Here is a 22637-nt window from a genome sequence, read left to right as displayed (position 1 = left end):
TATTTTATAGAAAAGTTTCTTGTGGTCAACTTAAGTCTGAAATTAACTACTATTAAGCTACCTATAAAGACAAGTTGAAGGTGTTGTTATTTATTTATTACCTCATCATCACTATTATTACTGTTTAATACTGAATTGGTACATTGAAATGTTATATATTCTTGTGTAACTAACATTTAAAGTAATTATATCTAATATTAAATAAAGCTGATAGAAAAATATAAAGTAATAATTTAAAGTGAAAACAGTAAAACAGATTTCAAAAAATAGTATACTGAAAAATAAAAATAGCAGATGTTTACTATGTCAGCACCAAATTAAACATAATCAGCAATTTATTTTCCCTTAATTTTGGTACAGATTCCAAAAGTCTAAAATTATAACTATTGAAAAGGTATTATTTTTTTTACTTTTTAGTATGCTGTTTGAAAAAGCTTTTACTTTTTTTAAAAAATATATTTTATTTTACATTATTTAGTTTTATTTTTATTTAAAATATGAATAAATTAAAAAAAAAATGACCATATAATAAAAGCTGTTTACACAAAACAAAAAGGAAAGAAACCACATCTGGAAATACAAGAAAAGGAATAAAAGACAGCGACTTAAAGGAACTGCTTCTGTGTGAATGCTGTGGTTCTCTAGACTACATATTTATTTACCTGAAATTTTCCAGTTAATTTTCTTGGATTTCACATAGAAGTACTTTGAATATCAGAATCTCATTATTGTACATATATGATTAAACTACACAAATTCAGAACTAAGCGATGGCAAAAAAATTATTTTAAAGTTGCCTACATGGAAAATGTGTGCATTAATTTTCTTTTTCTTTTTTAAAAATGTTTCTTTCATTTTACCTGGAAATAATTATAAGGAATCACAAAATAGTTTTATGGAGAACTTACTCTTTGTTAAATAAATTAAATAAAAATTGTTTAAAATGATTAAAATATTTATTAAAGGTTATCAAATTTGAAGACACAAAGAAAATTGTATCATATTGTTTATTGTTCACGAGTTGAACAGATTGCAGTGTACAGATTAGAAATAATAATAAATAATTTCCTATTCTCATAAAGTTTTATTAAATAGATCATAATATGACCATGTTTTATTAACTAGATCATCAATAGTCCAATGATAAAACTATAAAAATTAAGAATCATGGTGATAATATTGTTATTTTGGTTGAAACAAGATGGCCTGAATAGCTAGCCTCCATGTTGTGATTGGTAGCATCATCTGGAGGTCCTGGGTTTGAATGACATTTTCACTCGCTGCAAAACTGCCACTTCTTCTCATCCCCTGATGTAATACCTAAGAATGGTCCCCGAGGCTAGAAACAAAAAAATAGCTGACTATATTTTACTTTAAAATTTTTAAATATTAATATTATGTAAATTGCGTACATTAATTTTTATAGACCAAAAATATTTTTTACAATAATTCTGTCTATATATATAAAACCTCAAAATGGAGTTCAATAATTTTTTTTTAGTTACACGAGTCTTAGTTTTATTAAAAAAAAAAAATTATTATAATTTTTTTCCTAAAGTATTACTTTTACGTATATCTTTATGAAATATTTTTAATAAAGATTGAGATTAAAAACAAACTTACCCAAGGAAGGGCCCTTTTATCCAGAAAAGAAGTTTGCTCCTATAATCTAACAATTATAATGTAGAATTAGAATAAGAATAAGAATATTCTTAAAAATATACGTGCGAATTGTAGCACTTACGGCAGTGGGAAATGTAGACATTAATATAAACAAAAGAAAAGAATTAAGGATTTTGTGTGGTGTAACAGTAGGTTGGTTGATAGAATGTGAAGATCTTTTATTAAATTGGTGAGACAGAAGTTATGGCACAATCTTGTAAAAAGATAAATTAGTTTGGTTGGCCATATATTAAAACATCCAGGTTAGTTAATTTGTTCAAATTTTACAAAGTATATTGAAGTACAGAAATATTGAAATACATAGAAGTGGTAACTGTGAATGTGGAATAACGTAATTATGTTGATGTTAAAATTTAGCACAGAACAAAAAAAATCAGAGAGAAAAATCATCAAACAACTATGATTAAAAAAAAATAAATTATAATGCTTATCTGTTATATAGAAATTTTTGTCTAAATTTGTTATCGTTACTTGCTGAAAAAATTTTTTTTAAGAACTTAATTATTTTTATCAGTTCTGTTAAAGCCTTCAGAATTTAAATTGAAGTAAAGAAAAAAAAATTAATTAAAAAAGAAGAAATTACTTCAAACACCTTTCAAGTATTTTTTGTTTCTTAAATTTCTAGTTACAACTAGAAGGAGTAATATGAGAAAAACTCTTTCATGGAAGAGATATCAAAATCTCTCAACTTCGCTATTTTTTATTAAACATAGTTTAAAAAAAAAGAAATGCTGGTAATGTATATTTTTTAATAAAATTGCTAAATTATTTTTTTTGGAAAAATCTTCCTACCAATTTATTTAAAATACAATTAAAGATTTTCTTTTAAGCAAACGACATTATTCTGTTGATGGGTTTTTTAAATAATAATAATAATTAAAAGCAAAGAAAGAGTACATGATTTATCTCCACCCATTCAACGTGTCCATAAATGTGCTCAAAATCATTTTCATAATAATTAATCATTTTTAGTGGCTTCTAAATTGCGAATATTTTTATTTTATTATTTTTTTAAATGAATTTATCTTAATATTATGTCATGTGTTTGTATTCAAATAATTGATATGAATTTTAAAAATATTTATTTTTTATCTGATCGATTGTTTTTATGAAAATATATTTTTTTTATTTATCATTTGTTTGGATATTATAATTCAGCTTGTGTTTATATGATCTATATAGTGTATTTTATGTTCTGATTAGAATAATGGTTTATTTATTTATTGTAATGTAATAAAAACATATGTATACACTCATATATGTATATATGTATGTAGGTACTGTAGTTAATAAAAATACTTATATTTAAAAATATTAACTGCAGTACCTGTTTCATATGTTATAAAACTTTTCCTATAATATCAAACGATGAAATAATCATATCATTATACATTCAAACTCACTCAGTTTAGGAGTCAGTGACTGACAACAGTTGTAACTGAATGACAGTGTTAATACTGTAATGGACTATAGATGTAGAGTGAGTTTCAGCCGAAGCATCGTTAATCAATATATACACAATGTAATACCTATCATTGTCATTGATACAACATTCCTACATACTGGAGAGGTCTCAAGTATGCTATTAATAACAGAATTAATTAACATCTGGCCATTATTGTCAATCTAAACTTTTGGCATTAATGAACATACAACACACATATACATGTGCATTCAACTGTGAAAACATGTATCTGTAAATGTACACACACACACACACAACTACATACATTTACAGATGCGTGTTTTCAGTTATGTTATTGTTACTACTTAAAAGAAGACAAAAATTAGAATATTAAGCAAAACAGGATTAATGGAATTTTGCTGGATCAAATAAATTTACTCTAATGAATAGAACTCTGTTGAATACAAAGTTTAATTTATGGACTTATAAAAATAAAGATAATTCAGGATGCTTATTCCATTATAACATTGAACTGAATAAAACTTATTTTATTGTATGTTACAATAAAATAAGTGTTAGTAAACACTAAGAAGTCTTATGTTATGTAAAAATAATGTATGTAACATAATAAAATTAAAAAAAGAAATTGATATTAAATGTTACTGTGATAAATAGTAATACTACATTTTAACAACAAATAAATAAAGGAACCTAGTCTGAATAAAGAAAATAAATACTGTAACATTCTGAAAGTCTTTTTTTATTTCTAAATGTATAAAGACATATTTACAGTAAGTCTAAGTTTTGTAAGCATAGTTTTCACACAAATTGAAAGAGATATTTTAGGTGCAGATGAGGTAACTATATACCAGAGTGAAGGTAAAAATCACACACACGTGTTTCCCTGAATGTGTGTGTGTGTATGTGTGTGTGTGCATGCGTGTGTGTGTGTGTGTGTGTGTGTGTGTGTGTGTGTGTGTGTGTGTGTGTGTGTGTGTGTGTGTGTGTGTGTGCACGGTATATTTTTGCAGGCAGCAAAAGCTTGTCTTATTTTTCTCCATGCCATATACTTCCAGTACACCCACTCTCCAACTCTAACATCTACCAAACACAAAAAAACGAACTACTCTGTACCAAATATGGTTAAAGTTATACTTATTGTATATGAAATATTAATATTCAACATATTACGTTGAAAATTATTATGGGGATCCTTATATGTTGACATTTATATTCTCAAATTTATTAAAGAACCCTGTAATTAAAAAAATAATAATAATAAACTATAACTGGTAGTAAATTTGAAATGGTTTTGAACAAAAAAAAATAATACAAATGAATTTCATACAAAAAAATTAATTTAACATTTTTAATATTTATTAATCTCTTCTCTCTGATAAATTACAGACCTACACCAATTATTTTACATAATGATAAGATACAAATTTGTGTAGTGTGTGAAAAATCTCTGGACAAAAGGCTGCTATTCTGCTGGATAGTAGTCCAGCAGACGCTTAGTAAATCATATGAAAGCTTAAGTTTTGTTTTTTGCATTTTTTAGTTAGTAATACCCGATGTAATGTAGATATGATGTAGATGTGATGTAGATAGAATAGAGAATTTTGTTTTATAATAGTCTACTCAATAGTACTCAAAAATTAATTCATATGATAGTTTTTGTTTTGCTTAATTCGGGATAAATATATAATTTAGATTACTTGAGTCAAAGTCAGTATATAAAGTCGAATTTAAATATGATAAACCAATCAGAATAATTCTTCTAGAATTATACACGCATAAATAAAGCGAGTGCCTTAAAAATTTAAGTTTAAAATCTAATATTACTTCCATGACATATAAACATTTTTATTTGTAACAATTCTACTAAATTGAACTTACAGTAAACTCTAAATAACAGAATAAAAACTAATATAAAGTAAATAATGGAATTATAGATGATAACTGATTATAGAAAATTTGAACATACAAGACAATAAATTTTAACAATAAAAGAGTCTATGAAAATTGTGTATAGTCTCTAACTTTTTTTTTATGTGTAAGAGATATCTTTCCATGAAACTCTGAGTAATATCAATGAAGGAATATTTCTGAATCAAAACCAACAAATTCATAACATCCAACATGCAAATTATACTATTTATTGTCTCTTAATATTGATTAGGAAATACGTATAAGTAAAAATTATTGAGGAAGACAAAGATTGTAAAAGATGAAGTTAATAACTGATATGTATTGAAGTGTCTGGTATAGTAAATACATTAAGGTTAAAAAATAATTAAAAATAATGATTAAAAAAAACAAAATACAAATTTTATAAGTAAATGTTGCACTAAATTGGAATCGTCTATTATCACTCATATCTGGTTAAAGCATATATTTTTTATTTTATTTTATTTCTTTCACTTTTACGAAATTAATAATTAATGGAGTAATCCTAATACTAATTATAATATTACTTAACTTAATTGTACTTAATTTAACATTGTTTTATAATACAATTTAATATTTATTACTTAACTTAACTTAATTATACTTAATTGATATGATTTGTAAAAGATGAAAGATTAGGTGTCCACAAGGGTCTTGCCCGTTTTGTAGCACCATCCCTTTTCTATTAATCTTTTTAGTTAGAGTAAGGGGAAAAGTAAACAGTTTTATCTTATATAGGAGAATTAGTTTTGGTTCAATTCATGATTTACTGGTGGAAACTTATCTTTTCTGCAGTTAAGTATAGAGAAGATTAATCGTCGTCAAATATTTATGTATACTAATAAAACTTTCATCCAGTGCTATCCAAGTTATATATGTAAAAACCTATTAGTATGTTAAGACATAGTATAAAGCATTATAATTAATTATATATGTAATCATAAATCATGTAATTACATGGAACATACTTTCAGCGTCATCAATATTAATTAACCATCGTCTTAGTAGCTTTAAGAAAGGGTTTAGGTTCCTACTGGTCTTTATATGATTAGGAAGTATGTTATACAATCTAGGAGCAGTACTTGAAAAGAACTTCATATAATTTATTTTATTTGCTCTGGGGACATATACATTCCTTTTACTTCTAAGTTCGTACTCGGTTATCATACTATCTCTATGACCACTTCTGATAAAGAAAAATTTCATTACTTTATAAACATATAAATAACATAGCGGTAATATAGAATTATAGCGGTAATAGACAATTCCCTAAATATTGGCAAAAAATGATCCGTAGTTCTTTTTTTACTTATCATTCTAACGAATCTTTTTTGGATTTTGATTTATTTCATCTGTTACTATATAATACTTTGTGTCAAAATCTAACTCTTTGTCAGTTAATATCATGGATAAATAAGGCATTAAAAAAATTACAGCATACTTTAACATGTACTATAAGTTACGTTAATTACAGAAATTTTCATATGTCTTTTAATCTGTTGAATAAATTACTTGAAGTGTACTGTATTTTGTGAAATATAAATAAAAATACATTTGCGGTTGTAGCATAAAGATAGTCTTATTTTTACCCAGAAATTTTTTAAAAAATACTGCATACACGTTATAAATTTTTAAAATTTAATTTTTATTTATTTTTGGGTATTTTGTGTTTGTTAGTGTCGACAAGAGTATAAGACTGCATATTTGTTGCAAATGAATTCACCTAATAGTACGGCAACATTAGCGACATATCTTGATGCTCATAACAATTATGTAACACAGCTACATGCTACTAATGGTATGGTTGACCAGTATTATCATGAAACTCTTCCACAACTTCTACAGGTAAATAAATAAAATTCATTTTTTATTATAATTACAATTATATGAAGTATTTGAATAGTTTATAAAATATTCATTTATTCTAGTTATGTTCTTCGCTAACCATCTTTGCTGCATTTTATCAACTAGGTTTTACATCATAGAATTAAAGGGAGAGGGGAAAACAGACTCTTCTACTACATTTTAAGGATTAAGGTGCAAAACATCATGCACAAACATGTAATGATGCTTCTTTCTATAAGGTGTCAAAAACTATTTTACCTTTTAACTCTCCACCTTCTCAATTAAACTCTAAACTCCCATATCATGCCATATCAACATCCAACATTTTGCAGCCCTTATCAGAAGCTCAAAAAATTCATTTTGGAAAATTGAGTCTTTCTCTTCCCACAATAGATATGGACCAAGTCTCACTTCCTTAAAGCAAAGTGGGTAGCCCAGCATTAAAAGTTTGTCATGTTCATAAGACATATACAGAGTGTATCACAAAGTTCTCCTGCGACTTTCATAACTTATTCTATTCATAAAAAAAATGGAAAAAGTTCTTATAAAAATATGTCCTAAAATGTTTCGTTTGGAAGTTACAGCTAGTGAAAGATTTTGCTCAGATTTCAGCAGGTGAAATGAGGTAGTACTGAATTCTTTAGGACATTAAGGGGCAAAATTAGTGATTTATTATCGTTCTTGACCTGAAAATTGAATAAAATAGGGCCCAGAACCGCATCTCCAGTAGTTTTAGAGAAATTTGGAATGAAAACCAATAAATTAGGGTAAAAAACCCTGTTTTTTAAGTTGACCTACAATAACTTTGTTAAATTGGCAAAAACACATAAAACTTTTAAACAAAACTTGTACAGAATTTAATTCTAAACAGAATGACATAAGATAAATTGAATAAAACAAAGAAATAATTATAAAAATTTGAATTTTATTTAGAAACAGTACATCATTTCATTTTCAGAAATGTACTTCTTTAATGTAAACAAAAACCAAATTCTTTTTTGGTGATGTAAAAAATTTGTAAAAACAAGATTACTGTTAAAATTTAAAAAAAAAATGGAAATTAAACAACTATTGTAAAATAAAAATAAATAAATAAAAATTACTTAGATAAAAATTTTTAATAGTGTACTTGTTTTGTTTTGAGCACTCCTTAAAGGTAGTTTTATTTATATAAACAATTGTCAAATTGTAATTACAAAAACCAAATAAAATTTTAAATATCTTACATTCATCGACAACAATTGTCAAATTATCTTGGCCTTTTCATAAAAACGTTTCCCACCCGATGTTCTTTCAACTTCACAAACAAGTGATAGCTGCTCTTGATGTGAGATCTGTTTGAAGGATGTAGAAAAACCCTGCTCAAAAGGCTCCAATAACTTCTGCATCCAATGCAAGCAGTATATATGAAAACATTATGTGCAGTACATTTTTTATGACCTCTCGCTCTCAAAAAAGTCATTTATAGTGTCTCCACAAGACTGAAAGTCAGGGCAGAAATCGTTTGTTTCTCTCCTACACGATGATTTCATGGTTTTCTTTAGTTAATATTCTGTTCTTCTGGCAGTGCTGCAACTGAGACCTGGTAACTGTAATTGTCATGTAGACTGTCAAATATTACCAACTTTTGAAAAAGTATATACTTTTGAAAAGTATATTTTCATGTCTTTTATTACATGTTAACTTTCTAATGAATACAAAAAGAAAAAAAAATTAATAAATTTATTAAATGCATATTGCTTAAAATGAAATGTAACTTACACCTAGTTTATTTTCAGCTCTCCCCTGAACTTCTCTGAATGATTTGAATAATTTATAGTGTAAAGATTAAAAGAGACATTCATTCCCAAACTGTTTTTATTGTTCTATATAATTTTGTAACGCATTCTGCAACTCTGATCGATTCTTCCTATTAATATTTATTACAATTGACAGGGATAAAGGAATAGCAGTCAAAACTATTAAGAACTTCAGACATGCAAGATTTGTCCAATTAATTATGTCTAAGCGTATAATCACGATTAGATCAGATAATTAAAATTACTTTGTAAATTTGTATCTCGCATGTACTGTAGCCACATTTTATGACTCTTTTCATTATTATTTAACATACAAATTATGCATTATTACTTAAAAATTCTTTATTATTAAATCTAGTTAGTTTTATCAAAATTAATCAGGATTAACTTAGTCTTATTTTACAACCATTAATTCTGATTTTTTTTTCTTGTTTTATAAGAGTTTATTGTATAGTATAAGTTGATATATATTATTTGGGGTTTCTGAGTTTACTAAAGCCCTAATTAACTCGGTTAAGAGAAATTTCACAATATATTAGCTACAGTAACTTAAAATGTTTTATTATTTGTTACAGGAATTAGAAGATGTGTACATTGATCTTTGTAGTACACTGTCAGACTCTGTTTTACAAGGTGCTGAAGTTATTTCTATGAGGGTAAGGTATATATTTTTAGTAAAAATATATAAAATATATAATATTATTTCTTTTAGTAATTTATGTAAAATTTTCTTTTAATTATTATGTTTTGTATCAATAGGTATGAATTACCCCAGCTGTGTTAGCATTGTGGAAATGCTATGATCCTGGATTCAGGGCTGCATACTTGATATCAATTTTATGTAATATGTTAATTCGTTTGCAAAATATACTGACTAACATTTAGGTATTGCCTACAACACATTGAATAGAATACATTAGAAAGTAGAAGGCTTTAAAAAACGTATAAGCTGTATCTTAATGTATATCAAACTTACATTAACTGCTGCTAGTGTATAAAATATACACAGAGTCATTTGGTAATTTTAAATATTATAAAATGATTAACTCCTTACGATAATTTTTTTTTCAGGAAATCAGAAGTATGGAGAAATTAGTTACTTGTGATCATTTCTATGTAATCAAACAACTGTTTTAGAAGTGTAAATTAAACAAACTCCAGATTAAAAAAAAAATATATTTTTTTAAAAACAAGCTTTTCTATAAAAAGCAAAATCCAAAAAAACTAAATACTGAAACATTGTACTAAAAATAAAAAAGTTATATTATCAAAAGTAAAGGATTACAGAAAAATTAAGTTTGGCATACAAAGTTCAGTTCAATCTGAGGGGGAAAAATGATCCAAACAGTGGATTACGCCAGCGTTTCTCAACCTTTCAGTACTTGCAACACAATTTTCAATCAATATATAATTTTCAACTCGCATAATTTCCACTATGCCCCCCTCTCATACAATAACAATGTACAAAATAATAATGTGTTTTGAGTATTTTGACGCTAAAGCTGCATTTTGACGACCTTAATTACAAACCTTAAAAATTACCAAGAAAAGTAAATTTATTGATATTTAGCAACACCGACCGCTGCATTGACAAAACCAGAATCGATACCTCTGTATTACTTTCTGTCTTGCGTCTACCATATTGGACGTTCTCGCGAAAAGTTCCGATTTGACTCTAACATTCTGGAACGTCTGCGCGACCGTCTGCGCAAACGTGTATAAATACTTCACCTTGTTCAATTCCAGCCAGTCTCAGTCGAGTCGATCCTTCTATCGCTGTCGACTCTGTTGTGAATGTGTATGTTGTAATTTGCGTGTTAATTGCAACACGTGTTATTAAATATTCACGGCTGTAGATTTATACAGAATCATGGATAAATATTTAAGTGGGCGTAAGCGAGCATTAGACGATAGTGAAGCATCAAGTAGTCCACAGACGAGCGTAGTTCCAAAAATAAAATTAAGAAAATATCCCCAAGAACACTTAAATTTTGGGTTTATCAGTCCTGAAGTAAATGAAGAAGAAAGGTCCCTGTGTCATACGCTCAAAACGTTTGGTAGCAGACAGCATGCAATCTAACAAACTTAAATTAAATTTGAAAACGCTTCATAGTGAGTACGTTAACAAAGCCCGAGAATTCTTCGAATTAAAATTAAAATCATATGAAATGCAAACATTATTTAAAAAAAAAAAAAAAACTATATCTGTGAATGAGAAAGCTTTACTTGCGTCTTATTAATTTTCATATAAAATATACAGATGTAAAAAGCCTCACACCATTGGTGAAAAGTTTATTTTGCAGCTGCAATTGAGATAATAGAAAATATGTTTGGAGATAATTTTGTGAAACAATTGCAGTCCATATCTCTATCAAATGATTCTGTTGCCTGAATTGGTGATATAGCTGAAGATGTACAGCATCAGCTTTTCAGGAAGTTGCGTGACAAATTGTTTTCAATTCACCTTCATGACGCAACAGATAGCAATAAAGATGCTCAATTCATTTCCTATGTTTGATTTTGTGTTGGTATGTCAGTGCAAAAATCGTTTGCAGAATAGCTACTTTCTGCAAACAAGTAGAACTCAAAGCAACAGCACTCGCATTATCTGCTGTCTTAAATGATTTTATGAACAAAGCAAACATAAAGTGGAAAAATTGCATCAAAATATACACCGATGGTGCTCATTCAATGTCTGGAAAATTCCAAAGTATACAAGCACTTGTGAAACAAGAATCTCCACAGTGTGTCTGGACACATTGCATGATCTACAGAGAAGCTCTGATTTTCAAAGAAATCAGTCCTGGTCTGAATATTGACCTAATGACGGTTGTAATCGTAATAAATTACATAAAAATGAAACCCTTAAAATCAAGAATTTTTTCTGCACGTTGAAAAGACATGGGTGCAGTACATCCCAATCCCCATAGAGGAAGACACCCACCTTGCGGCGATTCCGGTTGCCACCCCTCCCGTTCCTAGCCCTGATGGGCTTTAATGAAGGTCGTATTTTGACTTACCCTACTCCATTTAAGTGAAGAAATCACTAATTTACAAACTCAGTTGTTCCTAAGATCATGTCCAACTGAAACATCTTGCAGGCATCTTGAAACTGAAAACATGTTTCTACAGAATATAAATTTAGTGTCATCATCTTTATACCCTGTCTCTCTAAGGTTAGCATTCCTGATCTGGCTGGGAAGGTTCTAGCAGTCAACAGAGACATAGAACTGAACAGTCTAACTAGATTTTAGTAGTTCACTAGAACTGTTGTAGCTGAAATGCCTTAGGGCTTATTCTAGTTCTGCAAAATAATAATAATTAGATGTAATTGAATAAAAAGATTAGGTTAAATGTGGAAAATAATATGCTAATGGTTGACAGTTTTATTATTAAGGCAGTAAGAAACATGTCAAAAATATATTAATGCCAGGAGAGTTTGTACTCAGAAAAGTAGATTCTAAGTGGTCAAACAAATATTTATAAATTATAAAAATATCTTTAAAATCTATAGATTGATTGATTTATAATAATGGAATGTGGTGGTGGATAAGAGGCCATTAAAGTATTACATACGGTTTTACCTATTTTGTTCCCCTCATTCTTATATGCAAATACCATACCCTGCTTTGCTAACATAAGATTTACATTTATTTTTATTTCACTGTAGGTTAAAATTTATTGATCAAATTGGCAAATATAGATTTAGTGTCCTTTGAATCTATGGATTTATTACCTGAAAATCCATATACATCCAGACACAAAAACTTTAAGTTATCCTAATATATTGAAACTACTATATTTGGAACACACACATTTCTAAAATTTTACTATAATCAAATGCTTATGAAACATACCTGAAATGTTTATTGATTGTCTAGACATAATCAAGCAGTTTATATCATTGACTGTGCATTAATATTCACTTACAATTGCACTTGCTGATTTTGTTTTCTCTTTTCTATCTTACAAAAGCATTTGAATAAACCCCCCACACGTAGTCTTAAAAATTAAGCAAAGCGCTAACAGTTCTTACCCTAAGATGGTCATTTAAAACTTGAAGGCCACTAATAGAAAACCTGAAACTAAAGGATGAAGGTTTTTCAAGTGAAAAACCTTTTTCAGAAGAATTTTTAGTCAGACTAATGGAGATTAAAATTAAGTGACTTTAAGAAAATCAGAAAAAAAATATTATAATTTTGGATATATTGTATTATTATAAAAAAAAGAACTTGTTGGGTTAGCAGGTTAAATTACAAGGCTTTTGTAATATTTTAAGTTATTTTAACAATGGTATAAAAATATGGGACATACTCTTCCTTAAATATAAAGTAAATAAATAAAATTAAATTCTGTAAAGTCCATGTTGTTCATGATCATTTATTTTACATATTTTATAAAATCACTTTTAGAGCAGGCACAGCAATTTAATCATTATTACGTCTTTCAAAGGAAGATTTAGTGGACCCATTTCTTTCAATGTTAACATAATTCAGTTCAGTTGAAACAGCCATCGCACATGATTCATGATTCATTAACATTCTAAGAGAGATGTTGCAAGCGTAGACCGATTCAATTCATTTTGTGTTACTAACTTGCAAGGATACCTGCTTTGAGTACATTTTACAGAATTCAAATGATCAAGCATAATGATGCAGGATAAACTATTATGACACTTTGAGATTATTTTGCTCTTTATTGTTACTTGCTTCTGAATAATCTGCTTGAATCTTGAACAATGTATGTTTGGTTCTGTCACAATTGAAACAGGGCATCCGGTCCCCTCATTATCAACTACTTTTGAATCTCTAAAAGAGAATTACCCAACTCAGTTTGCACTACTTTACATGACAAAAATGTTAACCGTGATCAGAAAATATTTACTTATCCTTTAAAGAAATTCTTTATCCACAAATACCATACAGTAACAAATTCATTGAACACGGTTCAAATTTCATTTTTAAACTAAATTGCACATGTACACATTTGCTGCTTAATAACTGCCAACTAAATCACATCAAATTGAATTGTGCTGTCACCTAATGATATCTTTAGAAACTATTTACTAGTATTTTTAGCTGCTACGCATCATTTTTTGGTGATCTATTTACAGATCTAGCTCATAAATATGTAAAAAACTTTAATTTTATTTACATAATTTATTTAGAGTAAACAGTGATGTCAAATAATGCATATATAATTTCTTTTATACAGGCATCAGAACAAGCTAAAAGGTATGAAGGTTTATCATCACAATGCCGTACAGTGTTACCACCACAAGATCTCTCCCATTTTGTTAGATCTCTATCCCCTCTTCCTCCACATCCTCATCCAACGCATCGGTTAAGGTTATTTACGCCTCCGCAACCTCCCCAACCTCCTGATCAACCAGATGGACCAGAAGCTTCTAGTATCGTTTACAACGTCAGTATCTTTACTCTTTTATTTAGTTTTTAAAAATTGATTTGTATTACATATCTTGTTAAATTTAGCAATTTAAACTTTTTTGTTAATGTTTTTATTTTTCATTAGTAATAGTGGATAATAAGTCTGCTGTTGATTATTTTCTAAATAAATAAATTTTTATAAAAAAACAAAATCATTTGATTTTGTATATTTCATTTGTGATTTTGTAGTGCATGCAATACAATAATTTTTTTTTCTGATGATACCAATTTTAATTTATGAATCTTTTTATTGATTTATCCATTATTATGCAATTCTTTTGCCCATAGCCAACTTTTTTCTGCATTTCACTTAAGGTATCTATAAGTGATAGTGCATTAGCACATGTTGGATATTCTTTTATTTAGTTCAGTGTGTGTGTGTGTATATATATATATATATATATAGTTATAAGCTACTAAATACATACATGTATAAAGTAAGATAGAACTCGCATTCAACTCATGTATCAAAACATTCTCTTCTTTCACTAAAAAAGGCCTTTTTCAGACCACTCGGGTCCATCATCAGTCAATAAGAGACTATAATAAATAAAATAAGATATTTGTTTACTAAGGCTAAGCTCAATTAAGAGTGTTGAGTGTGCTAAGCTCAATTAACCAGATGTCAATGCCAACTTAAATAGAGATCATCATGTTCAAAATGTACTTGGTGGTTCACTAAGTTGAAAATTCTATATCTATAAATGTAATATCTTTCTAAATACTTAAGCTTGTTTTTAAAGTTACAAACTTCCAATATACTAAAATTATTTACTAAGCTTGTAATCTTATGCCCATTCTGAATCAAGTGATTGATCCGCCATATTTGAAAACGATTTCTTATTACTCTTAAATGTCCTTGAATGTTCTCAGAATCTCACCTTGAGTGTGAGATGTTAATGCCATGGTTATAAAGTCTGACAAAATTAATACTCTAGTGGTAATACATAAGGAAACTTACAATAACAAAATTAATGATTACTAGAAGAGAATGCATTCAGAGAGATAAAAGACCCCACGAATAAGTATTTAAGGACTGTAAAAATGTTGATAAGCAAATATAAAAATTTATTCAACTATAACAAGTTGATATATCGCAGCAGACTTTAACCATTCTATCCCAAAGCTCCTGCATTATCTGGTTTACCAAAATTACATAAACTGAACATACCTTTCAGGCTATTGATAAACTTCAGGACTGCTCCATCATACTTCATTTCAAAGATAATAGACAAGATACTTAGATTAAAATTTAATTTACCAGATAAATATAAAATAAGAAATGAAGCTTATAAATATAATTAGTTAATTATTATCTGACACATGGGACAGCATGTTTGACAAGTTGATATATTATATATATATATATATATATATACCTTAAATGTAGTTTTTGGTGTATGTGAAATAGTTTTGCTCTGTTATGGTTTGTGTTAAGTTATTATTTCAAATGCATGTTCTAATAGTTGTTTTTCAATCTTTCTTGTGCAGTTATGAGTTTACCTGTAGAAGTTAAACTGTGGTAAAGTGTTTGATTTTTAAAGAATCCTAATGGAATTTTCTTAGGTATAATACATTTAGCATTCTAAAACACATACACATGCGTGCTTGCACACACAAAAACACCTTGACATCTGACATTACTTATGAACTCAGTACAAAAAGACCTACTATATATTAATGTCTTCATATTTGCACTTATAAAAACACATTGAATAAAATAAAAACAGAAAGTTACATCCAACTATGAAAGATTCACAACTCTAACATCATCAACAAATATTCATACATAATTACCAAAATTTTTATAAAAAAACCTGTTGTTTCTTTAAAAAATACATAAAATTAAACAACGTTTTAGATTTTAACATTAATTTTGACATTACATTAGGTTTTATTAATATAAAACCTGCAAGTTCCAAGGAATATGCAACTTGAATTGCACAGACAGGCCAAATAATACTGGGCAAATTTGGATGTATATTCACCCGTAGATACAACAAACTAATGCATCTGTAAATATTAAAAAAATCAGAATATACTTACTAAAATTACCTCATTGAAACCAGACAAAGATTTAATAATGTTAAATACACATGCAAATTTCATGAACAGCTCATAAAAGACATTAACTCACTACATTCAAATAACACAACATTTTTACACTTAATTTGATAAAAAATGAAGTTGTAGATATTTCCATCTGCAATAATTCTGAGGAAGTGACTGATCATAATCTCAAAAAAATTTCTGAGACAGCATGTTTCCAATTATTTAGAACGTGAGTTGTGATTTTATTATTGTTCAAAATTGTATCAATATGTTGCTTGAATGTACTTTATGATGGAGCTGTATGGTATTCTGATGATTGTTATTCCCATGCCTATTCATTAGTTTAATTAGTGGTGTCATATTTTTTTCAGTCTTTAGTCGATACATACAATTCTAAAAGCTTGTGTTAGTACCACTTTCTGATGACTGAAAAAAGCTGAGCAATATTTTTGCTCAAATTTTGAATGAGCCTTAATATGTCAGCTACCAAAACTTTCAGAACGCTTGTCAGGTTAAACAAACATTATGTTGAACATGAGTTTTTGAGTGGCATGAGTGTCATGCACACTCAAGGTAGAATGTTACTTAAGGATGATGATTGCTGATAAGTGTAAAAAGATTGGGAACTCATCTATGTAGAATACTGCCAACAAAACATGAATTCTGTAACGTTGTTGAAATCAGTTATTGGGTCTGCCAAGAAATCTTTAACATTGGCAGCTTTGATTGCTGTGATCCACAGGCCAAGTAATAATAATTATTGTAGGAAAACCTGCGGTCATCAAAACTTAAAGAGGACACACCTGGTCCAAAGTGCCAAAGTGGTACAAAGTGTGGTAGATAACTCATTATATATTTTGATATCAAGATTGTAGTCCTTGATAATTTGTCCTTCCTTGATGTTGCTGTAAATTCTGACTTTTATTGTGATGTTTTGAGATTTTTCTTTCTAAACTGTAACTGTGGAAAAATCAAAATTGCCTCTTGCATTACAATGTACTTGTTCACATAACAGTTATTTTATACCTCAAAAAGCACAGTCTTTGACAGAAAACAACCCGAAGTAATTCTGTATACCTTCATTTCTTTCCCAAGCAAGCCCCCCATTGCCTTGTTTGTCAAAGAGAAACAGATGGTGAAACTCTGTTGCTTTGATACTATAGAAGATACATGTAATCACAGTTGTAAGCAGTATTGAACAACCTTGTGAAAACAGTTTTCTGCTGCTTTTTCAGGCATCTCAAAGGTGTTGAAATAATTTTATAGGTATCCAATAACTATTTTGAGTCCTAGGATTAATGGATATATTAACTGATATAAGCTTATATATAGCATTTAAAAGAAACACTTTACTGGATATGCATTTCTGCATTGATAATGCAGAACATGGTAAACATTTCTTATTAATAACAATTATTGTTCTTTACCGGTTGGTAAACAACAAATCATTGCTGGCATTGTATAACAAATCTGTACTATACATTATTAAATACGAAAATATTATAACTTGTTTTAAAATTTTCAGATATTGAACAATGACCGTACACCTAATAACAATATAAAAATATATATATATATATATATATATATTACAGTTTGCTTCGTTTTTTGTTTGCAAAATACATAGAAATTTTTATCCTTTAAATATTATTATTACATATTCTTTTATTTCAGGATGCAAATCTTCCACCTCCATTGAAAAATGAAATAGTTATAGACAGGCTAGCTTCAATACAAATTCGACAAAAGTACGAATCATTACGAATTGAAGCGATGGAATTAGAAACACAAATTAAACAACTTCAGGATGCACTAGATACCATGTTACGAATACAACAAAGGTAATTTTTATCTGTAATTTTTTTAAATCTATATAAATTAAAATAGAATGTTTTATTCACATGGAATTTTCTCTTTTATTTGACCAATGAACAATTAATCTGTTTTAAATAAAACTTCCCAGATAGAAAAACTTATAAAATTATTCAAAAAGAGTTTCCTGATGTTTGAATCCTTATAAAAATAAAAAAATTCTAATATTTCAAAACACTGATAAACAAAACTTTTATCATTACATACATCCAGAACAATTTAAATGTCGTAGATTTAATTATGATTTAATTGAAAGAGTCCTTTGAATAATATTATACAAATTTGGATGTACAGTAGCAGCAGGCTGTTACAGATTTGCGTGCAGTGAAGATGGTTCATTAAGAGGCAATACTTTTTGATCCCTTCAACACATTCCACTGTGTCTAATATAATAGAGCAATATATTTTAATTTCTTTACTGTGGCAGATAGACTTAAATGGCTACATCAACATCACTCAATCTTCTGAGTACTGTGCAACTGAAAGCAATGGAAAACTAAAATTATTTTTTCCAAGAAAATGTAGCTCTCTGCATTTTATAGAGGAATATAGAGGATTATAGAGGAAGAAGAGGAAGTTGAAGAGAATGAAAAGAGAGATATAATATTGAAATCTGAATTTAAAAGAACATTAACGGATTTGAATGACAGAAAGCTCCTGGGATAGACAGGATACCTGAAGCGTTACTTCTCAGTGCAGGTGAGAAAGTGATAGATTATACAGATTGGTATGCAATATATATATGAAAAAGAGGAAGTTCCATCAGACTTCAAAAAGAGTTATTATCATGATTCTAAAGAAAGCAGGAGCAGAAAAATGTGAACAATATAGAACAATTAGCTTAACTACTTATGCATAAAAAATCGTAACTAGAATTCTGTACAGAGGAATTGAGAGGAGTGGAAGAAGTGTTAGGAGAAGACCAGTTTGGTTTCAGGAAAGGTATAGGGGCAAGGGTAGCAATTTTAGTGCTCAGGTTAATACTAGAAGGAAGATTAAAGAAAAACAAACCAACATGCATGGCATTTATAGACTTAGAAAAGGCATTTGATAATGTAGACTGGAATAAAATGTTCAGCAGTAGATAGTGGAGGAACAATCCACTATCAACAACCTATACTACTCGACCATGATTGAGAACAGAGTCAAGCCCGCACATTGAAGAGGAAGTGTCCAGGATGGCAGAGGAAAGGCATTTTCAAGGCAATGCTTGACCTCATACGACACAGTTGATGTTAGAAACTATTGGCAAAGTGGGTTGGGAGCTCCTACCTCAGCCTCCCTACAGCCCTGACCTTACTCCTTAAGATTTTTATCTGTTTGGTCTGATGAAAGAAGTGAAAGAAGCTTTGTGTGAACTCTAGTTCAACCAAAACGAAAGAATAGAATACTTCGCTGAGAGGCTAAGAAGACTCATAAAAAGATGGGACAAGTGCCGAGAAGTTGGTGGGAATTATGTGGAAAAGTAAACAAAAAACTGTTCTTATTTAATAAACCATTTTTACTGTACAGCTATTTGTTTAATTATTGAATGCCCCTTGTGTCATTTTCTCATTATATCACATTTCATTTTCATTATAATCATATATAAAATTGTTTCCTCGCATAATTTACACACCTACTTTTAGTTAAAAAAAGTGGGTGAGTTACACAAGTAAATACGGTAATTAATTATTCAATAAAGAAATCATTATTGAGAATAAAAGCCAGATTACTTGCTTAAAAAATGGGCTTCCAAAATTTTAAAGTCAATAATGATTGGCTTGAAAAATATTTGTGTGAGCAAAATATTTATTCTTGTAAAATAAGTGGAGAAGCTGAGGACATTAATACAGGTGTTAAATGATTAAAAATTGTGTGGCCTAGATAGTACAGTAATCTAGCCTACATAGCAGTTTTGTGAAGAGTACATTTCAATCTTGATGAAGGAAGTTTGAATTAGTTAATTCTTTCAAAGTGTTTTAGTTCAATCTTTTGAAAAAGTTTTAAATGAGAGAGTTCAGTATTTTAAATGAGAAAATGTTGCTAATGAAAGAATATCAAAGGAGCAAGACGCTGTTTTAATCTCTGTACACAACATTTTGTGCTAACATGAAAATTATTGAAAAATTAAAGAAACAGAGGCATTTTTAAAACTTAAAACCAATTGCAAAATATTATAGTAACAAAGTGGTGTGGTCTTCACAAATGTGTACAATAATTTAGTATATATATATATATATATATCAAGAATACAAAACAAAAAGTTATAAAATAAAATCATTCAGAAATAGATATCCTGATTTTTCACTAAATGAAGTCATGTTTAAAATAATGTATAAAAATTCTCTAAACAATATTTCTAGTAGTATTATAATGTATAGGTATTAACTTAAGTATATTATGATCAAAATACATAAAGCAGACTAGAAATTGATTTTTTTTTTTAATGAGATTTTCTCAGTAATGGAAATCTAATTATAGCAGCAAAAAATCTATAATCCCTTTCATGCTAATACAAAAAGATTTAAAAGTATAAATTTAAAAATAAACAAAGCATAATGACAATTCAGACAGATTTTGAAAATGATTGGCTATACAAACTTGCATTATTATTATTATGTAATAAAACAGTTTTTGGTTGGAGTGGTGGACTCCTACATCTAACCACATTATTATAATTATAATAATAATGTATTGTTATGTAATTCATGTTAATTTACATTTGTAAATTAACATTAATTATAATTGTAGAGTATTTTGTACGCATTTAATAAAAATTTAAACCGGAAATATATCCACATCCATGAATTAGTTTAAGTCCACCACTTTCTCATAAATAAGTGATCCAATCAAACATCTTATTGTCTTGAAATTTTTTAAAATTTAACTTAAAATTATATAAAATGTACAATGGAAAATAAATATGTTTTTATATTCATACAGATGATGTGGATCTGTGTTATAACGATACTAGTCGTTAGTCTATACTATCTTTCCTAGCCCGTTCACATAGATGTGTACAATATGTATCGTTTTTTATTTCTTTTGGATATGGTCAGGGTATGATTATGGCTTCTTGTTTATTCCTCACATTTCTTACTTACCAAGATTGTGTAGTCCTTTGTACAGTAGTCAGATTTTATTTACTAAATCTTTTATTTTTAAATATTTAAAACCTTTTTGAGAATTGTATATTACATTTCATAATGTATTTTATTTATTTAACTTTTTCTGTTTTTACTTTAAACAAAATATGATTAAGCTTTAAGTAATTCAAATTTTAGATGGGGTTTTCTTTTTAAAAATGGATCCAGTGAGAATTCTCACCAAGCAGTGGTAATTAAATTTATGTTCTTTTTATTATACTGATTAACATTTAAATTTTTTAATCTGTTTTATTTGGTCGAAAAGAGACATCTCTTGACATCACAGAACTGGTGGTGTCAGAAATTTAATAATAGTTGTCTTAAACACAGTGACAGAGACAATTTTTTAAATGAACAGAAAGATAAGTATTTATTGTATAGCTTACTGTAACATTGTAATCTATTAATTGATAGCTTATAAAGATATTAAATGATTGTCAGTGTAATAGTTCAACATTAAATTCTATGGTGATGAGTCTTATGTAAATTAGTAATACTATATAGTTTTAAAAAGTTATCTTTAATTTTTATAATAAACTGTAAAATTAATAATACAAATTGTTTTGTCTAATTTAGTTTTGTTTGTCATATTTTTAATTAAAATATTGTCAAATTAAGCATGGTGTTTGTGAATGTGTCATAATAGGAGTCTGGAGTCACAACTTTATAACAAGGTCAATGAACTACAAGAAGATATAAGTTTGAAGAAGTTTGATCTTAGACAGGCACAGATTCACTTATCTTCTGTTAAAGCTCAGGTCAGTAAATAGTTTTTTTGTATTCCTGTTATTTTTTTCTGTTTTTATATGCATATTAGATTTAAGTTTCTTTTTATAATACTCTGATGTCTTTTGAAGGATAAAAAGACGGTAGGTTGTTTTTCTTTGCATTTAAAGCTTTTACACCTATACGGTTCATTTTTTTCTGTCTTACACTTCCATCAACATTAAAAATTTAAAACTCATGTAAAAGCTGTATTCATACTTTAAGATGTTTTTGTTACAGCATTATGATAATGAACCTTATCATATGTTTCAGCAAAGTCACCAATATTTTGGAATACTACCTAGTGTTAATGTTTAATACAATAGGTCAATGAATGATTAAAAAGCGTAAATGCAGAGCACTGTACAATTAGTTCGAGGTGAACACATACAACTAATACTCTCATTCTAGCTCAGCACCAACTATTCCCCCATTACTACCACAGTCTATGACAGAACAGTTTTTTTTTTTACTATTTTATTATTTTAATATGTCTCATATGTTCATGGAACCTTACAAACAAAACTATTTGCTATATATATTTAGTAATGAGGCATTCTAGACAAATTTATTTTCTCCACTTATGGTTTTAAGTATTTGGTCAGTAGAGTTGTGATAAATTTGTAGTTACTGATAAACTATAGTATTTATCATTTCTTCATGTAGACTGATTTATTGTTTGTAGTCGGAA

General features: G+C 28.2%; 1 protein-coding gene across 2 annotated transcripts in view; it reads left to right on the top strand.

The window, feature by feature from the left end:
* Stacl (SH3 and cysteine-rich domain-containing protein) overlaps nucleotides 1-22637 on the top strand; it is a 1060888-nt gene that overhangs the window by 808862 nt on the left and 229389 nt on the right. For both annotated transcript variants that reach the window (XM_075379276.1, XM_075379274.1), the window contains exons 6-10: nucleotides 6716-6883; nucleotides 9258-9338; nucleotides 13897-14106; nucleotides 17856-18022; nucleotides 21828-21939. In XM_075379276.1, the coding sequence (XP_075235391.1) occupies nucleotides 6716-6883; nucleotides 9258-9338; nucleotides 13897-14106; nucleotides 17856-18022; nucleotides 21828-21939 (738 nt within the window). The remainder of the gene's footprint in view (nucleotides 1-6715; nucleotides 6884-9257; nucleotides 9339-13896; nucleotides 14107-17855; nucleotides 18023-21827; nucleotides 21940-22637) is intronic.

This window comes from Lycorma delicatula, chromosome 12 (assembly GCF_047948215.1).
Source record: "Lycorma delicatula isolate Av1 chromosome 12, ASM4794821v1, whole genome shotgun sequence".
Taxonomy (NCBI): Eukaryota; Metazoa; Arthropoda; class Insecta; order Hemiptera; family Fulgoridae; genus Lycorma; species Lycorma delicatula.
This window is presented reverse-complemented; position numbering and strand designations above follow the sequence as displayed.